This window comes from Aptenodytes forsteri, unplaced genomic scaffold, assembly GCF_000699145.1.
Source record: "Aptenodytes forsteri isolate BGI_AS27 unplaced genomic scaffold, ASM69914v1 Scaffold199, whole genome shotgun sequence".
Classification (NCBI taxonomy): Eukaryota; Metazoa; Chordata; class Aves; order Sphenisciformes; family Spheniscidae; genus Aptenodytes; species Aptenodytes forsteri.
The window spans coordinates 399,516-424,675 of NW_008795921.1; the positions used below are offsets into that span (position 1 = coordinate 399,516).

General features: G+C 42.1%; 1 protein-coding gene across 1 annotated transcript; it reads right to left on the reverse strand.

The window, feature by feature from the left end:
- Window positions 1–3,007: 3,007 nt before the first annotated feature.
- Window positions 3,008–24,941, reverse strand: RUBCNL (RUN and cysteine rich domain containing beclin 1 interacting protein like). The gene is made up of 15 exons (XM_009284910.1): window positions 24,870–24,941; window positions 22,595–22,703; window positions 19,560–20,228; window positions 15,089–15,174; window positions 11,686–11,893; window positions 10,694–10,798; window positions 9,363–9,405; window positions 8,866–8,998; window positions 8,314–8,459; window positions 7,442–7,506; window positions 6,112–6,350; window positions 5,267–5,328; window positions 3,844–3,997; window positions 3,630–3,720; window positions 3,008–3,120 (listed from the first exon to the last, which is right to left on the reverse strand). The coding sequence occupies exons 1-15, from the start codon at window positions 24,939–24,941 to the stop codon at window positions 3,008–3,010; spliced, it is 2,295 nt and encodes a 764-aa protein (XP_009283185.1).
- Window positions 24,942–25,160: the final 219 nt, after the last annotated feature.

The following is a 25,160-nucleotide window of genomic DNA, read 5'->3' on the forward strand; positions in this document are numbered from 1 at the left end:
TAAAGACACCTAGAGGGTTTGTAGCACAGAAGTGACCCCTTCCTGTCCAAGCCACTTTATCACCAAATACAGGAAGATACAGTGCATGCTTTCAGTTTTATTGTGGTTGCTTTATGCTATCCCAGGATAGCAGCTGATAAGAAGAAACTCTCACCTCAGCAACACTGAGAACACCTTGTGGCTGCAGGTCTAGTCACCCATGCCCTGCTTCCCACCAGAGAAGAGGTTCAGGGTGAATGGTCGCAGCATGTTCCTGTGGTATCTTGTGCTGACACCAGCACACAAGAACGTGGTTTTGGTATGACCCTCCTCCAGACCTAATAGTCAAGAGCACCACCGCCTCAAAAGCAGCAAATAGCAGCCTCCGTTATTCCTTCCAACTTGTGACCAACCTGTTGGCACCTCACAACTTCGTCCTTCTTACTTTAGCTTCAGCAGCAGAACATTTTAACTAGTTTTACTTGGATTATAGGCGTGCTGATCCTCTTGGGTCTTCCGCGTTCCGCCAGCTACTCAAACTCATGGAGGATCTTCACTTGCTGCGATATACATTGTGGTACATAGCAATAATCAGTCAGGATAAGCTGTACAGGCTCTATGGAGACCTGGACAGAACTGAGTGCATGTAAAGTATCAACACTTGATGCAGGAAACTCACTCTCTGATGCTCCCCCTCCTGCGTACCACTACTGTTTAGTGAGACTTGAATATTTGTGAAAAGCACAGCCAGAAACCAGATCAGCTCTTCTAAATTAATGAATAGTGAAAAAGATGTATTCAGTTGCCCTGCAGGTTATCCCACAGAAGGATTATACAGGTGAGCTCCTTCGTAAGCAGAAAATCCCTACAGCAAGGCCTTTCATGTGATTCAGTTAGTCGTGCACCCAACTTAAATGAGAATTTACTCTTGCATAATATTAAATACAGTCAGCTGCATAAGGCTCTTTCTCACCACGTCTTAACCTACGTCAGTATCCGTTTGGTGATCTTGAGTAAGAGATGATAATCTTGCTTCTGAGCAGTAAGTAGGTAAGCTGTTTTTGGCCACAGAAAAAATAGCTAAGTGGAAGAGTTAGTGAGCTTACTAGTACTGTGAGCATTAGTGTGGAGGTGAACTTACACAGACCCTGGTAACAGACAGCTGATCTTTTCCTTGCTAAAAGCTGAAGCTAACAGGTGAGGAGAGGAAGAACAAAGCACAAAACGAGAACAACAAATTCAAAATATTAAGAGCACCCCATTGTAGAGATCAGAACTTGGGTACGTGCTTTCAAGTTTTGGGGTTTCTCTGTTCATTCGTACTTCATATGTGGCACAAACAGAAAAATGTTTTTACAGGTTCAAGCAGCTGTTCTGGGTTTCTGAAGACAGGGGCTGCTTCCTCAGCCAGTTTCATCAGAAGTAACCGACCAGGCTGGGAAAGAAAGCTGCTTTCAACTTCCAGCACTTCACCTTTAGGCAAGGACTCAGTCTGCAAGCGTGAGGGTGGATTTAAACAGGAGCATCTCTCCTGCTCGCTCACTGCCTCTCCTCACATTTCTAAGTGCTCTGGAAAGAAACTTCTAGAGTGGTGTACTGGGTGTAGGTGGCAAGGTGTTGGCGGTGGGGGGCTGCAGGGTGGCCTCTGTGTGAAGAGGCCAGGACTGCCCCATGCCAGACACAACTGCTTTCAGCCAGCTCCGATGGACCCACCGCAGGACGCAGCTGAGCACCTCAGCCAAGACGGTGGCACTCCTGAGTAAATGTATTTAAGAAAGGGCAAGACACCATGGGGGGGAGGGGGGAGAAGTGAGAAACAGCAGTACAAACACCAAGGTCAGTGAAGAAGGAGGGGGAAGAGGTGCTCCAGGTACCAGAGCAGAGATTCCCCTGCAGCCCGTGGAAATGACCCCACTGGACCACGTGGATATATATAACTCATGGATTCTCTGAAGGAATTATGTCTCCTGGAAAGCCCATGCAGGAGCAGGTTTATCCTAAAGGACTGCAGCCCACAGGAAGGACCCACACTGGAGCAGGGGACCAGCGTGAGGAGGAAGGAGCAGCAGAGAGGAACTGTTACAGACTGACTGCAACCCCCATTCCCCATCCCCCTGCACTACTTGAGGCAGGGGAGAAGAGTTGGGAATGAAGAAGTGAAGTTGAGCCTGGGAAAAAGGGTGGGTGAGGTACGGGCAAGTTGTTGTTTTAGTTTTTGTCTTTGTTTCTCACCACCCTACTCAATTTCTAATTGGCAATAAATTTAATTTTCCCCAATTCGAGTCTGTTTTGCTTGTGACAGTAGTTGGTAAGTGATCTCCTTGTCTTGATCTTGACCTATGAGCTCTTCCATCTTACCTTCTCCCCCTGTCCTGTTGAGGAGGGGGAATGAAAACAGCTGGGTGGGCATCTAGCAGCAGGCCAAGGTCAACCCACCACAAGCTGTTGCATACATCTGTGTAAAAGAAACTTAAAATCCACTGGTTCACATTAAGCATTTACCAGAAGAGAATTTCAGATCAGCATCTGCCTAAAGCTTGCAGACAAGCTTGTTCTATTGTAGAGCTTTTGAGAGAATGATTTTGTACTTTACCACTTTTTCCTATTTCCAAAATCCGACACAGGTAAGGATTTCCAACACTCATTTACCGTCTATACATTATTTGCAGAATTACAGAGAAGAATAATTTTTATATGGAAAAATACAATATTAAAAATCTTACATACAAGGACAAAACATAGTAACAAAAGGCTGCTCACAGAATTAACATCCAGTCTTTCTGTCACCAGTTAAGATGAAACTCCTTAAAATCCTTACAATGAAACTCACCTTTAGGGTGAGTTTTCAATAATATTAAAGTCTTCTTTTTCTTTTTTTTTTTCCCTTTGTTTCTTTTAACCCCCCATAAAGGAGAGACACATTAAAAATAGTAATGTCTAAAACAACATTATTTAATTCTTAGTCAGGCACCTGAAGATTTGGCTTTGAGCATCTTCTGAAATCAGCAGTCATCAGAGGAATCCAGTTTCACGGAGGCACCAGTGATGGAGTTTCTGAAAGCGTCCTCCGAGCTGCAATCCGCAGACATTTGGGGCAGCCTCCAGACTCGAAGCATGCTTTGTGAAAGCATGTTTTGCACTCTGTTTATACATACAAGCAGTTTAACATTCAGGAAAAAACAAATTAAAAAACTAATCAATAGCTGTGTTCCTTCAAGGATGTTCTATCTAATTCACCCAAGTATAAAAGTAAACAGAAGCAGTGCAAGGCCGGGAAAACAACCACCACTGTAATAACTATGACTAAAGATTTTCGTAGGATTCGCAAGATTTACAGTGAACATCGGGAAGATCTGATATAGCAGCAGTGTAACACTGTCCCAGGTGCTCTCTCATGCGTAGACCCAAAAAATAGCCTCCCCCTGCAGCCATAATTATGTTCAGACAAGTCCCTGGTTTTGCTCTCTGAATTCACTGATGCAAGACAGCTGCCACAGGCTGGTTTTCAAAGATACATGCTATCCACGGTTTTCAAATACACATGCATTCAGTAAAGCAAGTTCTCAATGTTTTCCTAAAATAAGTCCCAACAGTTTTATGCACCAACATCCCCCGAAGGAATAAAGAAAAATGTTTGGTCTGGAACATACCTGTGCACCTTTTGCATTTGGCAATCTGATATGGAAAGAGCAGATCTGCGCTCTGACAGAATTCACAGATAAACCCCTTCGCTTGACAGAGCTACAAAGACAGCAAAAGAGTCGATTTACTTTTAATCTAAGAAAAAATTATTTGGGAATGTCAGCAGGGATATTCCTCATGCTAGCAGCTACAAGGACACTAAGAGCCCTGGCTTCTCCTTACCTCGCAACCATCCACATGGGAGGTGGAGCTCTTCAGAATATCTTTAAGAAGGGGCAGTAACTGCCCTCGTTTGATCTTCACCAGATCATCCAGTGAGAAGAGATGCAGCTCCTCTGTCAGGTGGCTGGGGACCTGTTCAAATTCTTTCAGTACACTGCAAAGAGAAAGAAAAACCAAATCAAGTTACAAAAAGTTGTTTTTCAAGAACATTTGAAGAGTAAGCCTCTTTCACTTCTCTAGTCACTCAGGTATCATACAAGGCAAGTTCATGCTAAATCCTACCTCCCCTCCCAATTTGAGATCACATTAATAAAACTGGAGGGTTTGGGATTTAGAGTAAAATGCCTGCTTTAAATGTGCATTCCTCAGGCATTTGAGCTGCCATGCACAGTTATCCCAGCAATTCTTAAATAATGTGCAAAGGGCTCTCTCCTACCTCAGGAACAGTAGGTAAAATCCCATATAGTATCTAATGCAATAAGCTAGGGTTATTTACTTTTTTTTGCAAAGAGAACTTTGAGGGTTTTTATCCTGCACAGGTCACTATTGGGTGAAACTATGCTTGTACTGAGCGGGTGAACACTGAAAATATAGCTATTACTTTTAAAATATCACTGATGTAGAAGGTACAGTGAGGATCCTAATGCTTATTTCTATAATGGAATCACAGGTGGTCATCCAGAAAAGAGACATTAAAATACATTTCTATTTAATTTTAGTGAACAACGTGTAATTGATGCATAAAAGAGGTCCATGTCAAAGAGAGAACAGAACTTACTTTTAAAGCTTGTTTTGTTTATGTCTGTTTTTAAAGAGGTCAGCAGTTCTGCAGTGAAGGTTTTATCATTCACATGTCTACCTATTAGTTATGCCCATAGTTTGGGAAGGTGAATACTAAAAATCTTTAATTTGCAGCAACAAGCAAGGTCATGTTTTGGTATTTATCACTTTTGGTTACTACTTTCATCTGAGTATGTTTATAAAATAAACTGAATCGAGCATTATGACAGATTTCTGGAAGAAATCTTTAAACTCTCAAGGAACACATTTGTTAATTTTTTTAGGTTTGTTTTTTTTTTTTAAAGACAAATCATCTCAGAGATATACATAAGTATCTTTGACCTTTTAAGAATGAGTGAGAACCTAAGAGACAGAGTAGGAAAAAATGCACACCTAACAAAAATCATTCAACTTTTAAAACCGAATGTCTAAGTATGTTACAAGAAACAGAAAGCCACCACATAAAACCTGTTCTTCACTCAACATTTGCAGTGCAATAGAAGGAAGCGTTGTTATCAGAATTTTCTCTAATGATCATATTAACTCATAAAACTGCACTCAAATGTCTCTAGAAAAGAAGGCTCCATAAACACCTTAGGTACATTTTATTAAGCTATTTTTCATGCATGATCATGGCCCATACCTTTCACCAAACCTGCAGGTTTTCAAAAGCTTTTTTAAATGAAAAAGCTGTTCTTGCGCCTCCTAAAAGATGAAGGGGAAAACCAAAACAATTTTAAATGAAAAGCAATTGCATTTATATAATCATAAGTGAGGAACACCACTATTTGAGTCAGCAACCCTTGCCAGTACATCAAGCCACACCTAAAAATAGGAACTTCACACTCAGCACAGAATTGAACAAATGGATTTTCTAACGCACGAAAGGCCAAGGAAGGCAAAGGCTACTTTTATTCACTGTCAAGGGAAGCAATTCCTAATGCTACAGACAGCTCCATGTCAGCACACCAAGATGCTAGACCCAAACCTATGTAAGAACAGGTAAGTGTCTCCTCAGCCAAGAAGGGAGTGCACGGCAACTTGTAATCTTCGGCAGAGCACCCTTCCTCAAGCTGTAGGAGGTACAGCCCTTAGATGAGCCAAGTTCTCTAATGGCCCACAAAATTAAGGAGTCATTCAAAACTTCCAGAGCTTTCCAGCAGCCAATTGCCAAGCGGAGGTAAATATTTACTGCAGGAGCCCAGCTGCCCCCCATGAACTAAAACTGGAAACCAATAAGGAAACGCCTCCCAAAGACAAAGAGGGAAATGAGACCTCTGGCATAGGTTGGGAACTTCTCCCTCCTGCCCCTTCATCTGTGAGGAGAGAGGGCAAGTCCCAGAAGCGGTGATGGGAGAAGTCTAAGTGCGGAGAAACCAACTCTGCCTCCTTCCCACATACACACATGGCAAAGGACAACCTGCCCTAAGGAGTTCTTCCCAAAAGTCTCAGACCCACAAATTCCAATAAAAAAAAGGCCACACTTACCTTCACCCTGTCCATTTCTTTACTTTTCACGTAGAGGGCTTTGTTAATACACAACACATTAAAAACTGGGTGCTGCCATATGCTGTCCAGAAGGTGTTTGGAGAAGTTGCATACGTAGTATTTTTTGAAGTCCCACTTCATCAGTATTCGGGCAGGAATGGAAGACTGGGCATAGCTGTGGCAGCAGTCACAAAAGTATTTCCCCAGGTAGTCACAATAGCGGAGTCTCCTGATATATTCTGCAGGCAGATAGCAATGAAGTTGTGAATATTTATGGGATGTATCTCTTGTCTGTATGCCTATTCTGTCTAAATAACTCAGATCTACTGGAGTGAGGGGCAAAGAATTTTTTTTATTTTAAGTACAGGGTTTTATTATTGTGGTAAACACAAGTACAAGGTCTGTACTTTGCATTAGAAGAGAAAGCTTTCCTCACTTCCACATTTGTCAGACTGAACTGATTATGTTTATCACCATGAGATCTTAGAGAAACCATTGTTGCTCTACCTGCAAAAAAGACACAAGATAAAACACGCAACAAAATTCTTCCACCAAATGGAAAGACAAGCTGATCTTGGAGTCACATTTGCATACTACTTTTTCATATAGAGAGGTTTGTGGGTTTTTCCCAGCTACCTCAGCATCTCAGGTTTGCTCAAATTAATGTCCCATCACAGATTGTTGATACTTTACAGGCCATCACAAATGCTGCTCTTGTGTGAGCAGACCCAGAACAAGTCTTGAAAGCCACTTCAAAGATTTCTTAGGTAAGGTCTGGTTGTCAGACCTGTAAATCGTCATGATTTCAAGCAGTTCTCACAAAGTATCACAAATAAAACACAAGCAGGATTTTGTGATCAAGATTTAAAGAAAAGAAGGTTTTAAAAAGACACCCCAAAAGAGCAAACCCACACATTCCATAAGCTTGCATAAAGCTTCCATAAAGTCTCTAAAAAGAGACTTTTGGAAATGTGTAAATTGGCACAGAGAAAGAATTATTGAAAGAAACCATTAGAAGATGTAAAACCAGCACTTTCCAGCCTGGAAGCTTGATTTTTTAATAGCTTTTCCTGTTTTGTTGTTGACTGTCATGAATTTTTACTGTGTATGAGAAGGACATCTATCAAGTATTGTATTCTGTCTGCAATGAGAAATTCCAGGCAGTGGTAGGATCCCGCTGCCCATTTTATTATTGCAGGCACATCCAACAATGATATTTTCCTTCTAGCTCAGATAATTTTACAATTGTGGTACACCTATGTTGCTGAAGATTATAGCCTGATTACTACTAATGGATTTATTAGGTTTTTTCCCTTTTGGTAATACTTACTGCTTTCTATTGGGGTTCCACAACCAACACACGTGAAGTTCTGGGCAGCCACCACTGCATCTCTCCTGCATACAGAGGTAAATAGTTACACCTTTCAGCATCCAAAACACAGTTTAGTTAACGTTCTCCCAAAGTGCAAGAGAGCTACACTGGCACCACTGAAAATGCCCAAATTAGGAGCTGACTTCTACTCCTCCACATGAAGAAGGGGGTTCTGGAAGAAGATGCACATTATTATTTTAGTGAGTCTCTAAGCTATTCTGTGGAGAATATACCATCAATTACTGCTTCTAAATATAGCTTGTTGCAAGAATTAATTTATTTTCCATTTCTTAAGGTGGCATCAATATCAAGGGGGAGGGGGAAATCCACATCTGCAACTGAAAAAGCAACTGGACCTGCAACAACACAGGGAATTAGCCAGTTTGCCTGCTGTGTGCATTTAACAGCACTTTATGCAGAGTGAGACAGCAGTTTCCCCAAACACACACTGTTTTCTCCCCCCTTTCTGAAAACCTACTCCCCATAAAATATTAGCGGGGAAACTCTTAAAAATATTCTCCAGGTAGTCTCACAAAATGAAATTTTTAAGAGTCCAGCTAAGCACGCTGCCACCGTAACACCAAACGGTATGTGTATTATCACATGTAAAAGTGCACACGCCACGTCAATCAGGACGTGCCATCAGAGGGAAAAAGATACAATCTGCTTTCTAGCGAAGCTGGTGACAGCCACTGCAGAAGGCTGCACCACGCACTAGCTCTAACCTTAGGTTCTGTTAAATCACCCAGGCTCTTTCCATCAACTTCAGCAGGTTTTAGACAAATCCCCATGCTGTACTAAACGACAACGCTCAGATCCCTTAGACTTACTTGATTGAAGGGTGAATATTAAATATAATCTGCGATCTTGGTGGGGACCAGCCAGAAGATCCTCTTAATTTGGATATGATCTTTATTTCTTCAGCCAGATTCAAACTGGACTCAAGCTCTCTTGGAATCTCTTCTTTCAGCTCAGACTATTGGGAAAGACAAACTCGTGAAGATGAACAGCCCATCAGCTGGATGTATGTTAAATGCTATGAAATGTCTCCCTTCATAGTCCAGGATTTTAAAGTTCAGTTTTCACCTGCATGTAGTCCCCCTCTCAGTTAAACTCCCTTCTATCAGTCCAATAAGAAAGTACATCCTGATTGTTCACAACTGCACATCTTAGATGTGCTGAAAATTGCTAAAGAGAGAAGAAATTTTCTAAAAATTTATCTAAAGTGAACTAATAAGCTGTAAGTACTCGTCTGTATTTATTTTCTTTTTTTTTTTTTTAAATGCAGCTTCCTCCTTTCCCTAACAGTGAAGCAGCTGCAGTGAGACAATGATTATTTGGGGAACCAAATAAAGAGCCCGCTGTTTTCGGCTCAGACTCACTCTCTGCTTAGATGAGCTCAGGCAACCAGACAGTTGAACTGCACAGTCTGTCTGCAACCAGTGTTTTCTGAAAGCTCTGCACAACTCCTGGGCTGTTGCTTCAGCAGAATTGCTGCCTGGTTCAAAAGATGATCTGAAAGTTAAGCAATACAGACAGTGAAAAATAGCAGCATGTCATCAGCAGCTCCGCTGCCTCTTCTGCATCCCTGAAAAGTTTTCTCCCATCCCTTCATTCCTATCCCTTTGCTTTGATACACCCAGGCCTTTGCAGAGCCACAGCCACCACCCTCCAGCGAGACTCCAGGACCAGAGAAACGCTCTACTAGGCCAAGCGCCACAGACATTTGCTGTCAAGCAGCATTCCTTTCCCTTCCTTGGGAGGACCAAATTTACCACTCCCACATCTTTCCCTGCCCTGGCAAGAAGAGTCACCAGAAAGCTGGTCAACAGAAAAGGTAGTGCCACCGGGCTATTATAGTAAAGATACACAGCATTACCTTTCATCTGGGGCGACAGACAGATTTTCAAGGTCTTCAAGTTCTGCGGTAAAGGAGAAAATTTTATCAAGCCGTCTAAGAAACAAAGCTTCTGTTACTCAGCGCTGTTTTAAATCTACTTTCTGTGTTACCACAGTGTCAGTTTCAAATATATTCATCTTTACAACACCCTTGCTGGATGTGGGAAATAACCTCAGCCCTGGTTGTAACACAGGCATAAGGAATCTTATCTCCTCTGCAGATCTCTGACATCCACTGATGAAGAGTACTCCCTAACAGCTATGCATCATATCATCACCATCAGCCTCCGTTCAAGAGCAGGAAAATTGGTAAGAAGAGACTAAGTGCCTGCTAGTCCAGGTCCAGCCAGAAAGCACTAGACGCAAATGATAATATACAGAACCAATAGAGTGCACATTAATTTTTTCAGACACTGACAGATATTTGGAGACACCGATCACAAACGTGCCAGCTAACACTATAAGCAAGTTAGTAACAGGTGAGATGAATGGAATTAAAGCACACACTTCTTCATTATGTTTATATAGACAAAATATGCTTGTGCAGACAAGGTGTTCACATTGGTAGCATTAGTTTTGGCCACACATATTGTTGTGAAAACAAATGCTTCCCCATTCATACACGTCAAAATAACTCTTGCTACTAGAAATGCAGTTTTGGGAGCTAGTTCTTCATTCTTAGATTAGGAAAAGAGGAGGTGAAAAAATAAGCGAATCTCTAAAACCAAAGGGAGCGATAAAAAAAAGCATTTGTTAACAGGAAAAAATAAGATAGAGGTTAAATGTTGCTCAGGCTACTTTTAAGGGTTTCTGTATATGTAAAAATCAGAAGGTAACCAAAGAAACTCAGGATGTCCTGAAAAGAAGCAGGGCACTGGTGACTATAAGGGGACAGTCTGCTCTAGTCCTGAAGCAGAGGGAGGGCTGCCTAAAACCTAATCAACCTCTTTAATTAGGAAATGACCATGTCCTAAATTCTCTCAAACAATGCTGCTATAATTGGCTGAGGCTGTGCCAGTTTCACACTTTGCTCACCCACATTCATTGGGTTTAATCCTTAGGCATAATTTCAGTCCCTCAAACCAGCAAATGTATTATTTTGTAGACAGGAAATCCTGCACCACACTGGTATTCTTCTAATAATATTAGAAAAAATTCTAATAATAATCTTCTAATAAAGAGTCATGCATACATCGCTCTTTCCATTTTCTCATGTTATTTCTCCTGCGATAACATCTACTAAGCCAAACGATGCAATAGATTCAGATGAACAATAGAGCTATTTGTGCAGTTATAATTTTAAAGTCTTACCAATAATTACATATTCATCCTCTGAGTCACTGTGGTAACGAAATCTGGTAACCTCATGATGTGATGGTAGATGCACTGGGGAGCTGACAGGCAGCGGAGCACAGCCTGTCCGAACAAAGACACCACCAGTTAAACCCTTCCAGCATTTATAGAGTAGCTACAATTATATTTACATTTTTCTTCACTTACCAAAACTTTAGCACGCAGCCTGTATTTACAGAGCAATTTTATTTATTTATTTTTATACACACACACACAGAAAGCCAATTCTTGGGAGTCTGTCATACAGCATGTCCCTCAGTTTCTTAGGAAGAAGCTTCTACAGACTAAACCAAAAGGTTTTATATTATCAGTGGTCTCTCCCCTTCTCACGTGCAAGCACACCATCCATTTTTCCCCACAAGTTATGTCATTTAGACTTTAGACTTAAGTTCCATCCCCAAGATCCGTATTACTCAAGACTAAAATCTACTTGAAAATGCATGTGCTGACTCAAGCATTATAGTGCCAGCAGCATTTATTATCTTGCCTCAAAACTATATGTGAATTAATACTCTGGGCAGTTTCACTCAAATCAGTTGCGTGGCCCGATCTGCATGCTGCAGAAGCACAGAAGGAAAGAGCCAGGCTTCAAGTCCTGCAAAAAAAGATTTAAGCAGAGAGAAAACCAGCCAACTACAGGCACGCTCTATGGAGAGTTGTGCTTGGCATGTGGTGCTTCAACCTTACATTTTCTTTTTCATGTAAAAGAGGGGGGAAAAAAAAAAAACCAACAAAACACAGATGTGAGCATTCAAAAGGAAGAATTTGACCCACAGGGAAAACACTTGTGGCATAATGATCCTGAGGGAAGGCAGCTCTGTTGAAAGACTCAAAGAAGGTGACAGAGGATTTGGTTCCAAGCAATGCTCAAATTATTTTAGTATTTTCTTGCACAAAAATAAATGGCAAAGGCTGTTAGACAAGGTTGCGTTATAGACTAAGTAGCTTGCCTTCATAACCACTGTCTGAAGAGGCAACGGAAGAATCAGACTTCTTCACTCCAGGGTAAGAAGATAACTCCGAATCAGTGTGACAGCTGCCATCTGATCCACTTGTTTCCTCCACACTCCAGGACTCTGCTTGTTGGCTTAGGATATTACACTTCATTTTTTCTAGTGATGCTATAATCATATCTGCAACAAAAAAGTGTGCGTTTTCCTGGACGCAAGATTGGAACACTCATTAGTACACAGCATATTTAATCTTTACACAGCATATTTAATCTTTACTTAAGATGAAGTGAAATATATAATTTTTCCCCATACTTTTTCAACTCAAGAAATGAAAATGTAAGGCTATCTCACCTTTCATTTAAACACAAAAAAACCACCCCAAGGGCAATTCAGAGACAACATGCAAAAGGCAACTGCCCAGATAATTGCCTCACCCTTGATTAAAACATACAATTTACTTTTATCTTACCCATCTATTAGATAAAACCAAACTTGATTACATGCCTGATTGATGAATATGTATGCATTTTAGGGACATAGTCTTCTAGTTACACCGCATTATTTAGTATGCAAATGTGAATCCATGTAAACTATTTAATAGGATTTAATTTCAAGTCAGTGTGTATAAGCAGTTTTGCATGCATGCTAACTTGGATGGGGCCAGAAGAGGCAGGTTTTGAAGGGATTTTCAGGTGGTGGGTAGCACAGAAGCTAGTAAAATCCTTTCATGTGTTAGGGCAGTGAAGTAGGGAATATGCAGTGAGATAGCTTACATGGTCAACTCAAAGCTGCACAGAAAGTGTGATATGGGTAAGTAGGAACCTAGCTCCCCTGGTGTTCACGCTGCCTTAAATAAAAAGTAGTCATTTTAAAGCTTCACTGTGGCATTTCCCCACCAGACAACCCCTCCCCATGGTGTCCCTTACCATCTTGCCTGCCTGGATCACCCATCTTCCGGGAAAAGGGAATTTGTAAAGCCACCTCTGGCACCACTGAGACATCCAGACAAACCTGGAGCTCTCTGCCCCAATACCACTGCTGTATCCCCTGCTTCCTGTGGTCTAACAGAGCATCCCACCAGCCCCACCTGTGCTACTGCTGCTGGCCTGGGCACAGCCTCCTAGCCCAGGCTCAGTTCAAAAGTGGATGCATCGTGAAGGGTTAGGTGCTCTCAGGTGCGTGGGTGGACACTCATGAGATGCCCAGGATACTCTCCCCCTCTCCCCTCAACTGCATCTGTTTGCACTGTGCAAGGCTAAACCTCTGCCTAAATTACCATGGCAGTACCTAAGGCTAGAGATTCTGAGTGCAGAATAATTAAAGCTTTCTAAAAAGTTGCTTATGCTCAGAAAATTGTACCACTCACATCTGTATTTGTGACATCCCCTACAACCTGTACGGAAAGCATGGAGAAAGACATGAGTGTTTAGAAATAGCTAAATCTTAAGGACTACAACAGACATCACTGCTTTCTTATTGTCCACAGCCAAACACATTCAAAAGAGATTAATCTCAACGTTAGAAAGAGCCCACAAGTCCTTGTAGGTGTTTGAACAGACTTATCTTTTCCCTAACAATAACTAACATCACTTGCTTGGTGCACAGTTTCTCCAAAGACAACTTTCAGTGAACTTCAGGATACACCATTAGCAAAGGAAAAAATTAAACAGCCTTTTTGCTTTTGGGAGATAAAGAGGACATCTACTCTGAAGATTCAAAAAGCCTGTGTGGCAGTGGTTAACCCCAAGTTAGTGGCAGAGCACAGCACATCAGCATATCCTGCTGATAAAAACAATTATGAGCGTATCTGAGAGTTGCAAATAGATGGAACAGGATACAGGCACTCCGGTACTCAGCATGACTCTATCAGCTTTCAGCTCTGCCTCCTGCGAGGTCCGTCACGCTAGGAAGCGGTCCCAACTCAGCTGTGACACCAACCTTCTTATTTCTCTTCCCTCCCACTCGCATTAGTGGAAAGTTCCCCTAGAATATCTGACCCATCTCCTTCCTGGCACACAACTACAACTCTCAAGACTTGCTGACACCACAAGTACCTTAGTTTTCAGTCTCCTAAGTTTCAAAGAGATTATTTCACAACCTGAAAATGTTTTTGGTTTGGGTTTAGTTTAGTTTTTTTAAAGGCAGCCTCAGTCATAATGGACCGAGTTCTTGATATCTTTTAACCTGTAATCGCATCAGCCCCCAATCATCTGCACAGGAGAAGTAGCTGTTGCGATCTTGCCTCACTCAATAGTTCTCAGACTGTGGTTTCTAATCCAGATATCTACTCACTGGTCTCCTGGTGACTGAAAGCAAATTACTTCGGTTTTGGTTCCCACATTACAGACGGAGAAACATCACCTCCTTTCTGAAACATCTTTCACAAAAAGCAACATGAAAAGCTAGTTCACAAGTTTGTTGGGTTTTGATGTGTGATTTATTGGTGGGTTTTGGTTTGGTTTTTTTTTTTTTTTAAATGCACCTCAGGGACGCTGAGAGCTTCAAATCAAACGCAGAACTTGCCACTCCAGTAAAACCAGTGCTATGCACAAAGATGATTACCTCTTGGGCCCAGGACATGGGACCACGTGCACATCCACAGTCCAGCAAAAAAAAAAAATCCCCTTTTCTAGGCACATTTTTAAAGCTCTTTTGTATTAAATCCTACTCATTGCAATAACTAATTATAACATTAACCCCTCTTTTCCAATTGTTAGAAAAGATGAACATTTAGCACACAGCGTTATGTGTGACAGCATTATCTTCTCGTATTTATCTCTGTTTATAAGCTCAAATGGGCTGCCCACCTGGCAACACACCTAAGACCATTTGGACCCCTTAGGCAAATTAGAAACCATGAGAAACCGCTTAAATTACTGCAGATGTTACAGTTACTGTGCTTGTTATTCATATTGTAATTCCTTTACAGCAAGCTCACATGCTCATCATAAGCACACACAAAAACCCCAACCTCTCCCTATCTCCCGATAGTAAAAGCATGAGGTAAATCCCATCTATATGCATGTAGCTGCAACAAATTCTACATAACATATTCTAACGTAGCTTTAAAATGACTATAATAATCTTAAAGTTTGGTCTCAAGGAACGTGTGGGAAAATGATGGAATGAAAAGTGGAAATGTATAGTGTTCTAAAATATTTCCATTATTTTAAAAAAATTAAAATATTTAATTAATGTATTAAGAGTAAAAATAAATGAAGAAATAGGCATTTTAGGTTTGTAGGTTCACCCACAGAGGGGAAGAAGAGGGAAAATACAGTATTTGTAAAGATTAGTCCATCTATCAGAAAGTTGTGTTATTGAGAAACGCCTCCTGTCATTTGGTTTTGCCACTATAAAATGGAAAAAACATTATGACAATAGTCTTTGTTGTCCTCACCTTCTCCACATCTTCTGGAAGCATGCAGATGTCCTGCAACGAACGATTCAAGGGTATAGCACTTATGTTCAAAGGAGAAGTAGAACCTGTGGGTGTAACAAGAACTTTTATTAGTTATTTCTTCCTCTGCAGCTCCCAGGATGTGTGCAGGGTGATTTCCAGAAAGCAAAGCAAACTTTCTTTCCCAAAACTGAACGCCGTTAGGGCTGGAGGTTGTGGTGGAAGTTAAGGAGAAGGAGAGAGATGTGAGGAACACGTTGGCATTTGAACTACCCCTGGCAGCCTGAAGCATGAGTATGAACTACCGGGGAAACACAGTTTAAATGCCGTGCGGTGACAGCACCACCGTGCTCCCAACACCAGCCCTCTCCCAGCTATGAGCTACAGCCTGAGCTGTTGGGGACCGTCACAGCCAGAACCTTGGGCTGGGATTACAGTGATGCTCTGCAGTTTGCAACACAGCCAGCTAACACTGCTCTCTGCTCATTCACAATAGCTGGAAGAAAAAGAAATCTCACTGCTGTCTGGGCATCCAGAGAGATGCATCAGCCTTAAAAGATTCCCTGAATCGCTGCTGGTATTGTGTGACTACAGCCAGTTTGGAAAAAGCTTTGCCATTTTGTTTCTGTATCTCAAGAAAATCTCCTTCCTGTTTCCAAATGCAACCCATACTGCATGGTAATACGTACAACTGGGGCAGACGCATTAGCCGCAGTACTCCCTGCTTCCTAGAACAGCTGTTTTGTTTTCCTGGCATTTGCTGCTGAGTATGATGAGCATGTGAAACAAAATTCATCTCTTTTTCCCCGTTAAGAACTTTTCACTGTGCAGCAGGGCACGCATCTGGTTTTCTATAGATGTACCATGGATTGCTTTTTATATATAAATATATATATAGTCACAATCTTCTTCCCCAGAGAATTGAAGGTGTGAGATCATGCCCTCATGTTTTGTTTTCAAAGCACTCACAACTACTGCTACAAGAAATTTGCTGGAAGGATGACGAAGATTATATTTCATGTCTGTGGATGTACACACTAATGAGATATGAAAGGAAATGGCTCCTGGTTGTTTTTTAGGTTTTGTTTGTGTTTTTTTTTGTTTGCTTTGTTGTTTTTTTCAAACACTGACTGGCGCTTGTTTACTACTTCTTCTTTGGCCTTATAACCAAGCGATTTCTCTGTTTCACTGTGGTGATGTTTACAGGACAAAACAGACCATATCTAAATGCTACCACCACACATTGCATTTAAAGCCATTACAGATAACAGGGCTTAATCAATGGCTCTTTGTTAAAAAAAAAAAAATGCCACTCCTAAATTTGTTTAAAAGTCACAGAAAGGATAAAGAGGTCCCACAAAACATGAGAATAATTTATGAAAACTTTTTATCCAGCTAAAGGGCACTGACTCTCAGGCCTAGTTTAGATTCTTTGCATTGCCTTATTTATAGAAACCATGTCATGCTTCCCTGAGAATCAGTGACATCAGGCTGGAAAGTCAATACTGTGCTCGAGCACAGTGAGACAGATGTAGTGTTTTTGTACAGAATTATTAATACCTCCGTTGTGTATACCATGGAGGAAAAATGGAAAGGCTGACGATCTGACTTTTCAAAACAGATTTAATCACCTAATTAGGTTATTTTCATCCCTATTTGATAATTCATCTTACTGGATAAGCAGTGTGCAGGGAGTACAGGTAAGCGCTAAAAGCTCTACAGCTTGGTAAAAGCCTACATTCCCATCAGTTAAGATAACAAACATTACTCTCTGAACTAAAAATAAGCAGAAATAAGGCAATGGGAAAATTATTCCCTTCTCTTTAAAATGTAAGATGCAATTCATCTTATATATCATTTTGAAATCTAATGGGGGCTTCCTCTCTTGCATCTTTAAGTGAAAAAAAAAGTAAAGTGCAAAGGAGCAAGGGGAAGGAGCCCAGCACATCCAGCAATGGGACGCAACTCTGGGTCTGATGCAAAAAATAATCTGGTTGCCCTTCTGCTCCTGAGCACTGTTGCCTGGAGGCTGCTGCGGCTGGGGAACAGCCCTCAAGAGTGGCAAAAGGAAGCAACCTTGGTGCACACCAAGGTTAAAAGCAAGAACAAGCCCTGTGAACTGCCAGTGACACACCAGCCACAACAAAGCCCCCAGAAAACACCAAATTCAGTCACAGGCTCTTCATTAACAATGACGGAGCCTTTTCAGAAGGTTGCATGAGGCCACCAGAGAATAGCCCTTAAAAGTATGAACAAGTCCTTACAGGAGTCTCGCAGGACCAGCAGAAAATCCCACTGAAAAAAATTATTCTGATTTAAGTCATCTTACGTCATTTTCTTATGTCTTGTGCATCCCTCACCAATTCTCTTGCAAGAAACGAAACTGAGAAACCACCACCTCTGAGACAGCAATGGAAAGGATGGCAAGTCAGGAGATGCTCTTGTGTAATTCCTGCCTTCAAATTAGGCATTTTATTTCTTCTTTTTCAGTTTGCCATTTGCTTTTCCCATCCTCATAGTCCTGCACAATGCAGGGGAGAATGAGACCTCACACCCCCCACCCCAGGCTACCCAGTGGCAAGTTAAATGGCTGGAAGCAACAAGGAACGATGAAATGCAGAAGTTTTCACTTTGTACAGAACAGACCACAGTCTAATGCAGACAGAGCCCACCACGTTGCACAGTGTCTAACAGGATCCCAGGTTCCGTGAGAAGTATTTGTTAGTAAAATCAAGGATGCTATTTCTTCAGTCACCTGACTGCCGTATTCCTCCATTTGCTTTCTGGAGAGCCAGCAGCGTTACTGACCCAACACAAGCTTGTGACACGTCCTCCTCGTGCCAGAAGATCGAGTCACACATGATTTATTTGTTCTTTACACACGTGCTTCGTGGTCGCTGCTGACACCGAGAGCCTGGGCTGTTTTTTCCAGACCCGGCTACCCAAACCTGCACGACTGGCCCCAGCCAGCTCCAACCACCGGGTGTGGTTTCCTTCTCCCTGACGGGCACCTCTCAAACACACAGGGCCAAAACACTCAGCAGAAGGAAACAACCATAATCATCACCATACTAACTGTTGACAACATCCTATCCCAGATGACAGAGTTATTACTGTTAAAAGCTCCCAGTCCTGCAACAGCACATGCCTATTTGAGATCTCTCTGCTGTTTTGAGGCCTTGGAGGAGCTCTTGGTGAATAGCTAGGAAGGACCAGAGCTTGGAAGTAGAGCTCAATGGAGTGTCACCACTAGGACTACTATTGACCAAAGGAAGAAAAGAAAAAAAAAAAACAACAAAACACAAAAAAACAAAAACCAAAACAAAACAGCCTTTGCCATTTTTATTTATAATACAAAGGCAGGCTGAGTGCTCCCTGCTGCTCACCTTCTTTCCAGTAGAAAATCAGGACTCGGTTGCACCATCTTTCCAGGGCTCAGTATCTAGTAAGAATAAGCCCTTAGATACCTGTAACACCCTTTATGAATAAAATAAAAATGCTTCATCTCACTGTAACAAAGGCTGTTCGTATCAACATTAGGTATTAAACATGAGGGGATTGTTCTGCTGTCCCAGACGAGGAGCAGGGACCCTGGCCTGCAGCCCAGGAAGGCTGGCGCACCTCCCAGAGGCACACGCAGCCCTGAGGCCAGGCCAGCCGCTCCGCCAGCCATCTTGGAGGCACTGTGCTGAACATCCCACCTGAACAGGTCCTCACCTACAGACCTGTGCTGCCCTGAGCCCCTTGCCAGTGCAGGAACAGGAGAGGCACCCTTTGCCAGCAGCCCTCAGTCTGCGTTTCTTCACAGACAACATGCGGGATATCCATACGGGCAGAAACTGGTGAGGGGTAAAAAGATCCTGATCTGCATCGGATGGGGCTATGTGTCTCTGAGATGGCAGGTGCGCTTGGAAAGGGGAAGAGGAAGAATAGTCCCGCTCTGGCACAAGCCAATTGAGTCATAACAAGAATGGATGTCAATGCCCTGCCTCCAAAACCCCAGAATCAAAGGTCTCCCTCTCCTCCAGCTCACGTCAAACACAAGGAGATGTCCTAGGGAGCCCACACACACTCATGAATCACTACCAAATGCCCAGATCCACGCTATCTGCTTTTGGGAGAAGGGTAACAGTGAGGACAAGACAAAGATCGTGGAAGCCTCATCCAGTGGATGTTCTACATTGCTTACAGCTCAGCAATTTTTACATTTTACCAAAGGTTGCATATTACAGAAGCACTTCTGTGTCATAAGACAGACGACTACTGCAAGCATAAGTGTCTCCCGTTTCACCGAGTCCAACCCTCTGTTTCTCCTTCATTTTTAAGCTCTTTCTCTCCCCTCTCCTATTTTGAATTACAGCATTTGTCTAATTTGTAATCACCATAAACAAGGCCCATTTCAACTACAGTTCTCTTTCCTAGCACAGAAATCTTAAAAAAAAAAAAAAAAAAAAAGGACCTGTATAGTTACCTGTTCGATTGACTGGCTCCGACTGGGAAAGTCCACTGGGAGAATTGCTGTCACTGCTGCTGACGGGTGCAGGCTCTAAAGCATCAGGGTATTTCAACAGATCTGCTGTCTTACCAACAGTTGAATCAGGAAGAAACCTTGTGAAAGTCAAGTCTCGTTCAGGGGAGGTATAACGTTCTTTTCCAGAACACACAACAGCTGATGTGACAGTGCCTCCTGTTAACGTCACCTGCGTAAAGCAGTCACGCTTCAGAGGGGACACGTCCAAAAGAGCGAAACCATTCAAGGAGGAAGCAGCAGGATCGCCGTCAGAGTAACGGGGACAAAAGAAAGTATCCAGCGAAGGTTTAGAGGAATCGCAGCACGTGTTGTCCCAACATGCCCGGTGCCTTGTAAACCGAATGTCTGTTTGCGTACAGGCAGTGTTGTGATGTGCAGAATCACTGTCACTGTCGTCATGGCTATCCCCATCGCTGCTTTCTTCCCACCGTTCCACATCACTGTCCAGATGCTCAGCTCCCTGCATTCTGGTCTGCTCCAGCACCAAAGAGGGCTTCAAACCAGATGCATTTAAAACAGACACGAGAATGTCTTTGATAGCTTCAGCACTGTCTGGGTACGATCCAAAACTTCTGGCATGTCCAATCACTGCTGGCCTTGAGTATTCGTCTGTTCAGAAAAGGGAAGAAACCAAGAGGTTAGGAAACAATCCTAAACAAAAAAAAAAAAAAAAAAAATTTAATTTATAACATGAATAAAATGCAATTATGTTTAACATGGGCGAGAAGAAAGGGAAGAACTGACTTCACGCACCACACTCTGCTGCCTCTTCCTGCAAGAAAGCTCTTGCTTTCTGCAGTCAGGAAGCAATTCTGTCGTTGATAAGGCTAGGTAATAAACCAACAGTAAAGTATGCTGCTGCTAGCCAAACACAATTAGTTAGGACTTTAATGGTGACTGATTGTCAGTGTGCTCAAAAACATCATTGTTCTACAAAACTGGATGAGGTACAGTTGCCGGTACAGGTACTGGTTCTATTGCCAGTAAAAGAGAAGGTCACATTATAGCAAGACATAGGGAGTACCAATACAGCAGGAAGAAAAAAAATATACACTTACTAATAAAAGGTCACATGCTTGTGTGTTTCAGTTCGGTCAGACACTCCTCCTCATGAGGAAAAGGCTAAAGTAACCTTCAGTCCATTATTCATAAGGGTGGCAACATTTACGTGAACCCATAAAGAAAATTAGTTCTGTCACAGCGAGTTCATTATAATGCCTCTGAAGGAATCAAAAATACTGCCTGCCAAGGTCCTACATGATCTACTGCAAAACTACAGTTCAATAGAAAATGGGAATACCGCTTTTAGTGGCGAACATGGCAACAGTAGCGTGATGCAGAAGTGTGCACTGCAACCAGTAGCTATTCAAGAATAAATTGAAGTCCTATACCTTGAACAAAAAGCCTCACAGGAACTGCCATCACCCAGGCAATGGACAGATTAGACACAAAGTCTATGTTCAAGAAGAAACTATCAACCACATCGTGACAATGAAGTTAACGACCGTCTCCTTTGGGGAAGATAAGTCGGTTGTAAAATTCTAAGAATAGACACAATCAAGAAGATCCATTTCCAGGGCAAAGAACTCTTAGTTAGGACCACGAGGAATGTTAAACAACACTGGTGAAAAAAGCAGCAAGTCTTGCAGACTGCAGACTTTGCCCGGAGGTTACTCTCCTTGGACATATCTCAGTGGAAAACAGTAAACCTCTCCACAAGTCACTCACCTGGAAGCCAGCAGGCGCTCAAACTGCATGATAAGAAAGTTTACTAATGAAGGGATCAAAACCAAAACAAAAACCCCCATGTACTTTGGAAAAACAAGTCTATATAAAAAGCAGTCCTCATCAAGAGAAAGCCGAAAAAAGTATTAAAGAACATCACGTATAAGCTATACTGCAAGAGCTGCTAGCAATGCTGTCCTAGTAAAGCCAGGTCAAAATTAGCTGAAGAGCTCAGTGATTGGGACCAGCCACCTCCCACTTACCACGACAAAGCTCTTGCAGAAATAGCACCAAAACTGCACATTTTACTGGCTGCACTTGCAAAGAAACACCTTGCTAACATAGCCAGCCACGGCAGCGTAAGGCCAGGAATGGGAAAATAAAAGCTAGCTGACTTTCAAACAAACATATTTTAATCTTTTCAGGAAAAGAAAGCAATTTTGGTAACTATTGATATGTCAATTGCACGGGAATACCTTAACCAGGGCTGAAAACAGCATCTTTTCTGTGCAAGACAAAACATTTAGTCTTACTGTTTTCAACTGTTCTGCTCTCCTACTGCAAAGCTCATCCCAACAGCCTTTCCGTCCCCTCTCATCCTTCGTCATCTCCACTACTCCAGCATCATGGAGCATCTCTAGTACTAATCATATAACCATGCTGACTTACTCTGCTAAATACTTGTTCTTAGTAGATTGTAAGAGAAAAAAGAACAAGTTTTAAAAATTTAACTCATGCTTCTGCTCTGCCAAGCTTAAAAAAAAAAAAACAAAACACACACCACCAACAAAAAAACCCAAACAAACCAAACCCCACATTTTAAGCTACTACCAGAAATAGGTTAGTTCCAATAAGAAAACCAAACAAAAAACCCCCTCAAGTTCAGTTTTGCAACTGATACTCATGTGAGTAATTATGGTAATCTGTTAAAATCTGAGAAACTATTTCTTGAATGAACAAGGAGTTAACCTGCCAAGAATCATCTGAGCAGTTCAAGTATTTCACTCGAGCACTCAAAATGCCAGCATAACTAAAATGGCCAAACTACCATTTAAAAGGCAAAAACCCCCTGTACTTTCAAACTGTATAATATACTTTGATGTTGTCCCATCTTCAAAGCCAATAAGCAAGGTTCCCTCTCCAACCAGACTATACTTGTTTAGTACACACAAACATCGACAGCTTTTGCTAGCAGTACATGCACCAGCAAAGCTCCCCAGAGGGAGGCATTTTAGAACAAATTGGCATACCTGAGAGAACGGAGATTTGAGGTGTCGGAGCAAGGCAGCTAATCCTCGCTGAGGGATTTGAAGAATACACTGACTCGGTGAAAGCCACCTTTAGGCCTTCGTGGTTTAACTAGAACAAGAACACACGGGCAGACAATTTGATTATAAGACAACCGTACTCTGGTAATGATACCCCCTGTCTCAGTCATCCCAGTAGGAGGAACACCGTGCTAACGCCTGCCAACAGTCACCTAACCAGTGCCTATATTTCTGGTTGTCTGACAATCTCCCCAGAAGCATGCACCGTCTGAAGCGCACTGGCATCCCAACTCTGCATCTTGCATTTCACTCCAGAAGGCAGGTGACCAAAAGACACTCTCCACGGTAGGAGAATTAAACATGTGCATAAAGCATATACGAGACAAAATGCTGAATCAGATATCTATGTATCTGTCAAACAACAGCAATGAAGTGGAAAACAATTCAAGGAACCACCCATCTGTAGCTGGAAGCATGAGCCTGTTTAGATGTATACAAGCTGTGAGCTAAATCTATGAGGCCCCAACTCCACAAGCACCTGATGCATGTGCTGCTTGGTCTCCCAGCTGTATCATCAACTGGGAGCAAGCATAGTCACATAATTACGTCTGCCTAATTTGATAGAACATAGTACATGTGGTTCACGTCAGTAATGTGGTTGGCCCAGCATAAAGCAAGAAGCAACACAAATAGATAAGACTTGACCTGGCATACAGCCTGCTAGTATAAGCTGACAAAAATTTTGACTGCATCTGAACTGACTGAGCAGGTTTATACCAGATCAGCATTTCACTTTGTGCAGTCATGACGCTTCCAATTTGGTATTTCAAACCCCAAAGCCGGATTTACCATATTGTCAAACCAGCGTAAGCTGAACCAGGGCAAGCAGTTTAGCGCAGATACTGAGGGGCTAATTCCAGCCAGGGAGTAAGATACACTCAGGACAGCAAAGCAACAGGTCTCCTCCCCAAGCTCACAAATTCCTGTGAGGGTCACACATTCGTCTCCTGCTCCCTCTCCACTGCCTCAAGTATGTCACGGACCTGCAGAGCACATCACAGAAACCACGGAAATCAAAGGGGTGCGCTGCTCCGACGGGCGCATCGTTAAAAGGCACTTAACCAAGGTGTACCTCGTGCCTTCTCCCCACTCACAGACATCAGAGAGATGTCTCCACACAGAAATATCCCCAGGGTGCCTCTCGCCCTCCCCTGCACCCTGTGATCCCATACAAACAGAAGGAAGTTAAAAGGTGTGTTGTCCTCTGCCACCCTGTGTTGACCTCTACGTTCCCCATGTGGTCCCGTGGGACAGCGAGGTGACTCAGAGAGCAGATCTAGTCCAGATACCCTTCAGACTCACGGAAAGCAGAAGAAATTAAAACCCACATAGAATTTCCCTTTTAACTGAAGAAGAATATTTCGGGCCAAAAATAGGATGCTGAATTTCAAATATTTAGTGTTTGATTATGCCAGTGCTTAGAAAAATACTCTTTTCTGTATCTGATAGTGCTTTCTTTTTCCCCCTGCACTAATTTGGAGAAATCATCGCGTAGGCAGGCTTTATACATATAAATATCATATTGTCGATATTACTGGATAAAGTAGTTCTCACAGGAACTCATTTTTTATTAATTACTTTTATTTAAAAGAAAAATAGTCTTCAATATCAGCAATTAACAGACTACCTCTTAGGATGCAAGTATCACAACTGCCTGACACCAGGGTGAATGCAAGTACTTTATCAGTAAGCGTAAATATTAAGAGTGCTAAGCTTTAAGATTTTATCTTTTTTTAAACAACCCTCCCATCTCTTAGATCTTATCAGAAGCAACCGGTGTTCTGAGAATTAGGATAAAAGATTTCCATTTACTTTCAAGATGTTACAATTTCAACTATATCACAGATTGGGAAAAAGAGCTCCTTTAGTATTTAACTATCAAACTAAAAAAGAAAAAAAAAGAAAAAAGCGATTAAAGAGCACTTATAAGGAAATATGACAACAGACATGCATTAAAAGTACAACACGCTGCCGTAACTACTAAAAACCACTGACAGTTGGACATTTTTCACAGCATGAGTCAGCCTTTCCCCCCCCCAATATTGGGACTGTATTTCCAAAATTAACTCCGTAATGAAACCGCCAGCATTTAAAAATATTTACCACAACCACTGACAACTAAAAGCTGTTTTTTGAAAAAAGTCCCCCCAGCTAACGAAAACACTGAGCCAACATTCAGATGCCTTCCTCGCCTTACCTTTCTAGAGTGGGGGTGCTTGAAGACTTCTGTTCTGCTGTAGCTGGCTAGAGCTACTGCACGGAGAGACATGATGGGAAAACATTCATTTTTTTGCTGTTGTTAAGTACCTGGAAGCAACAGCGAAAGAATTACAATCACCACCACGTTAACCGCGATTCTCCATGTGTCTTGCAGACTCTACATTTAACATTCTGAACTCTTTTCGGTCTTGATTTTGCACGCCTGTAAGCTTACCCAAAAGCAGAGCTCAGCAACAATGGAAATCTGCGTTAGAAAGAGCCTAATTTA

Excerpts from the sequence above, each read along its gene's own strand:
- RUBCNL (XM_009284910.1), bottom strand. The coding sequence starts at position 24,941 with ATGTCTCTCCGTGCAGTAGCTCTAGCCAGCTACAGCAGAACAGAAGTC. Across the intron at positions 22,704-24,869 it reads AGCACCCCCACTCTAGAAAG|TTAAACCACGAAGGCCTAAA; the intron begins GTAAGGCGAGGA and ends TTCTTGTTCTAG. Across the intron at positions 3,998-5,266 it reads ACCTGCAGGTTTGGTGAAAG|TGTACTGAAAGAATTTGAAC; the intron begins GTATGGGCCATG and ends TTCTCTTTGCAG.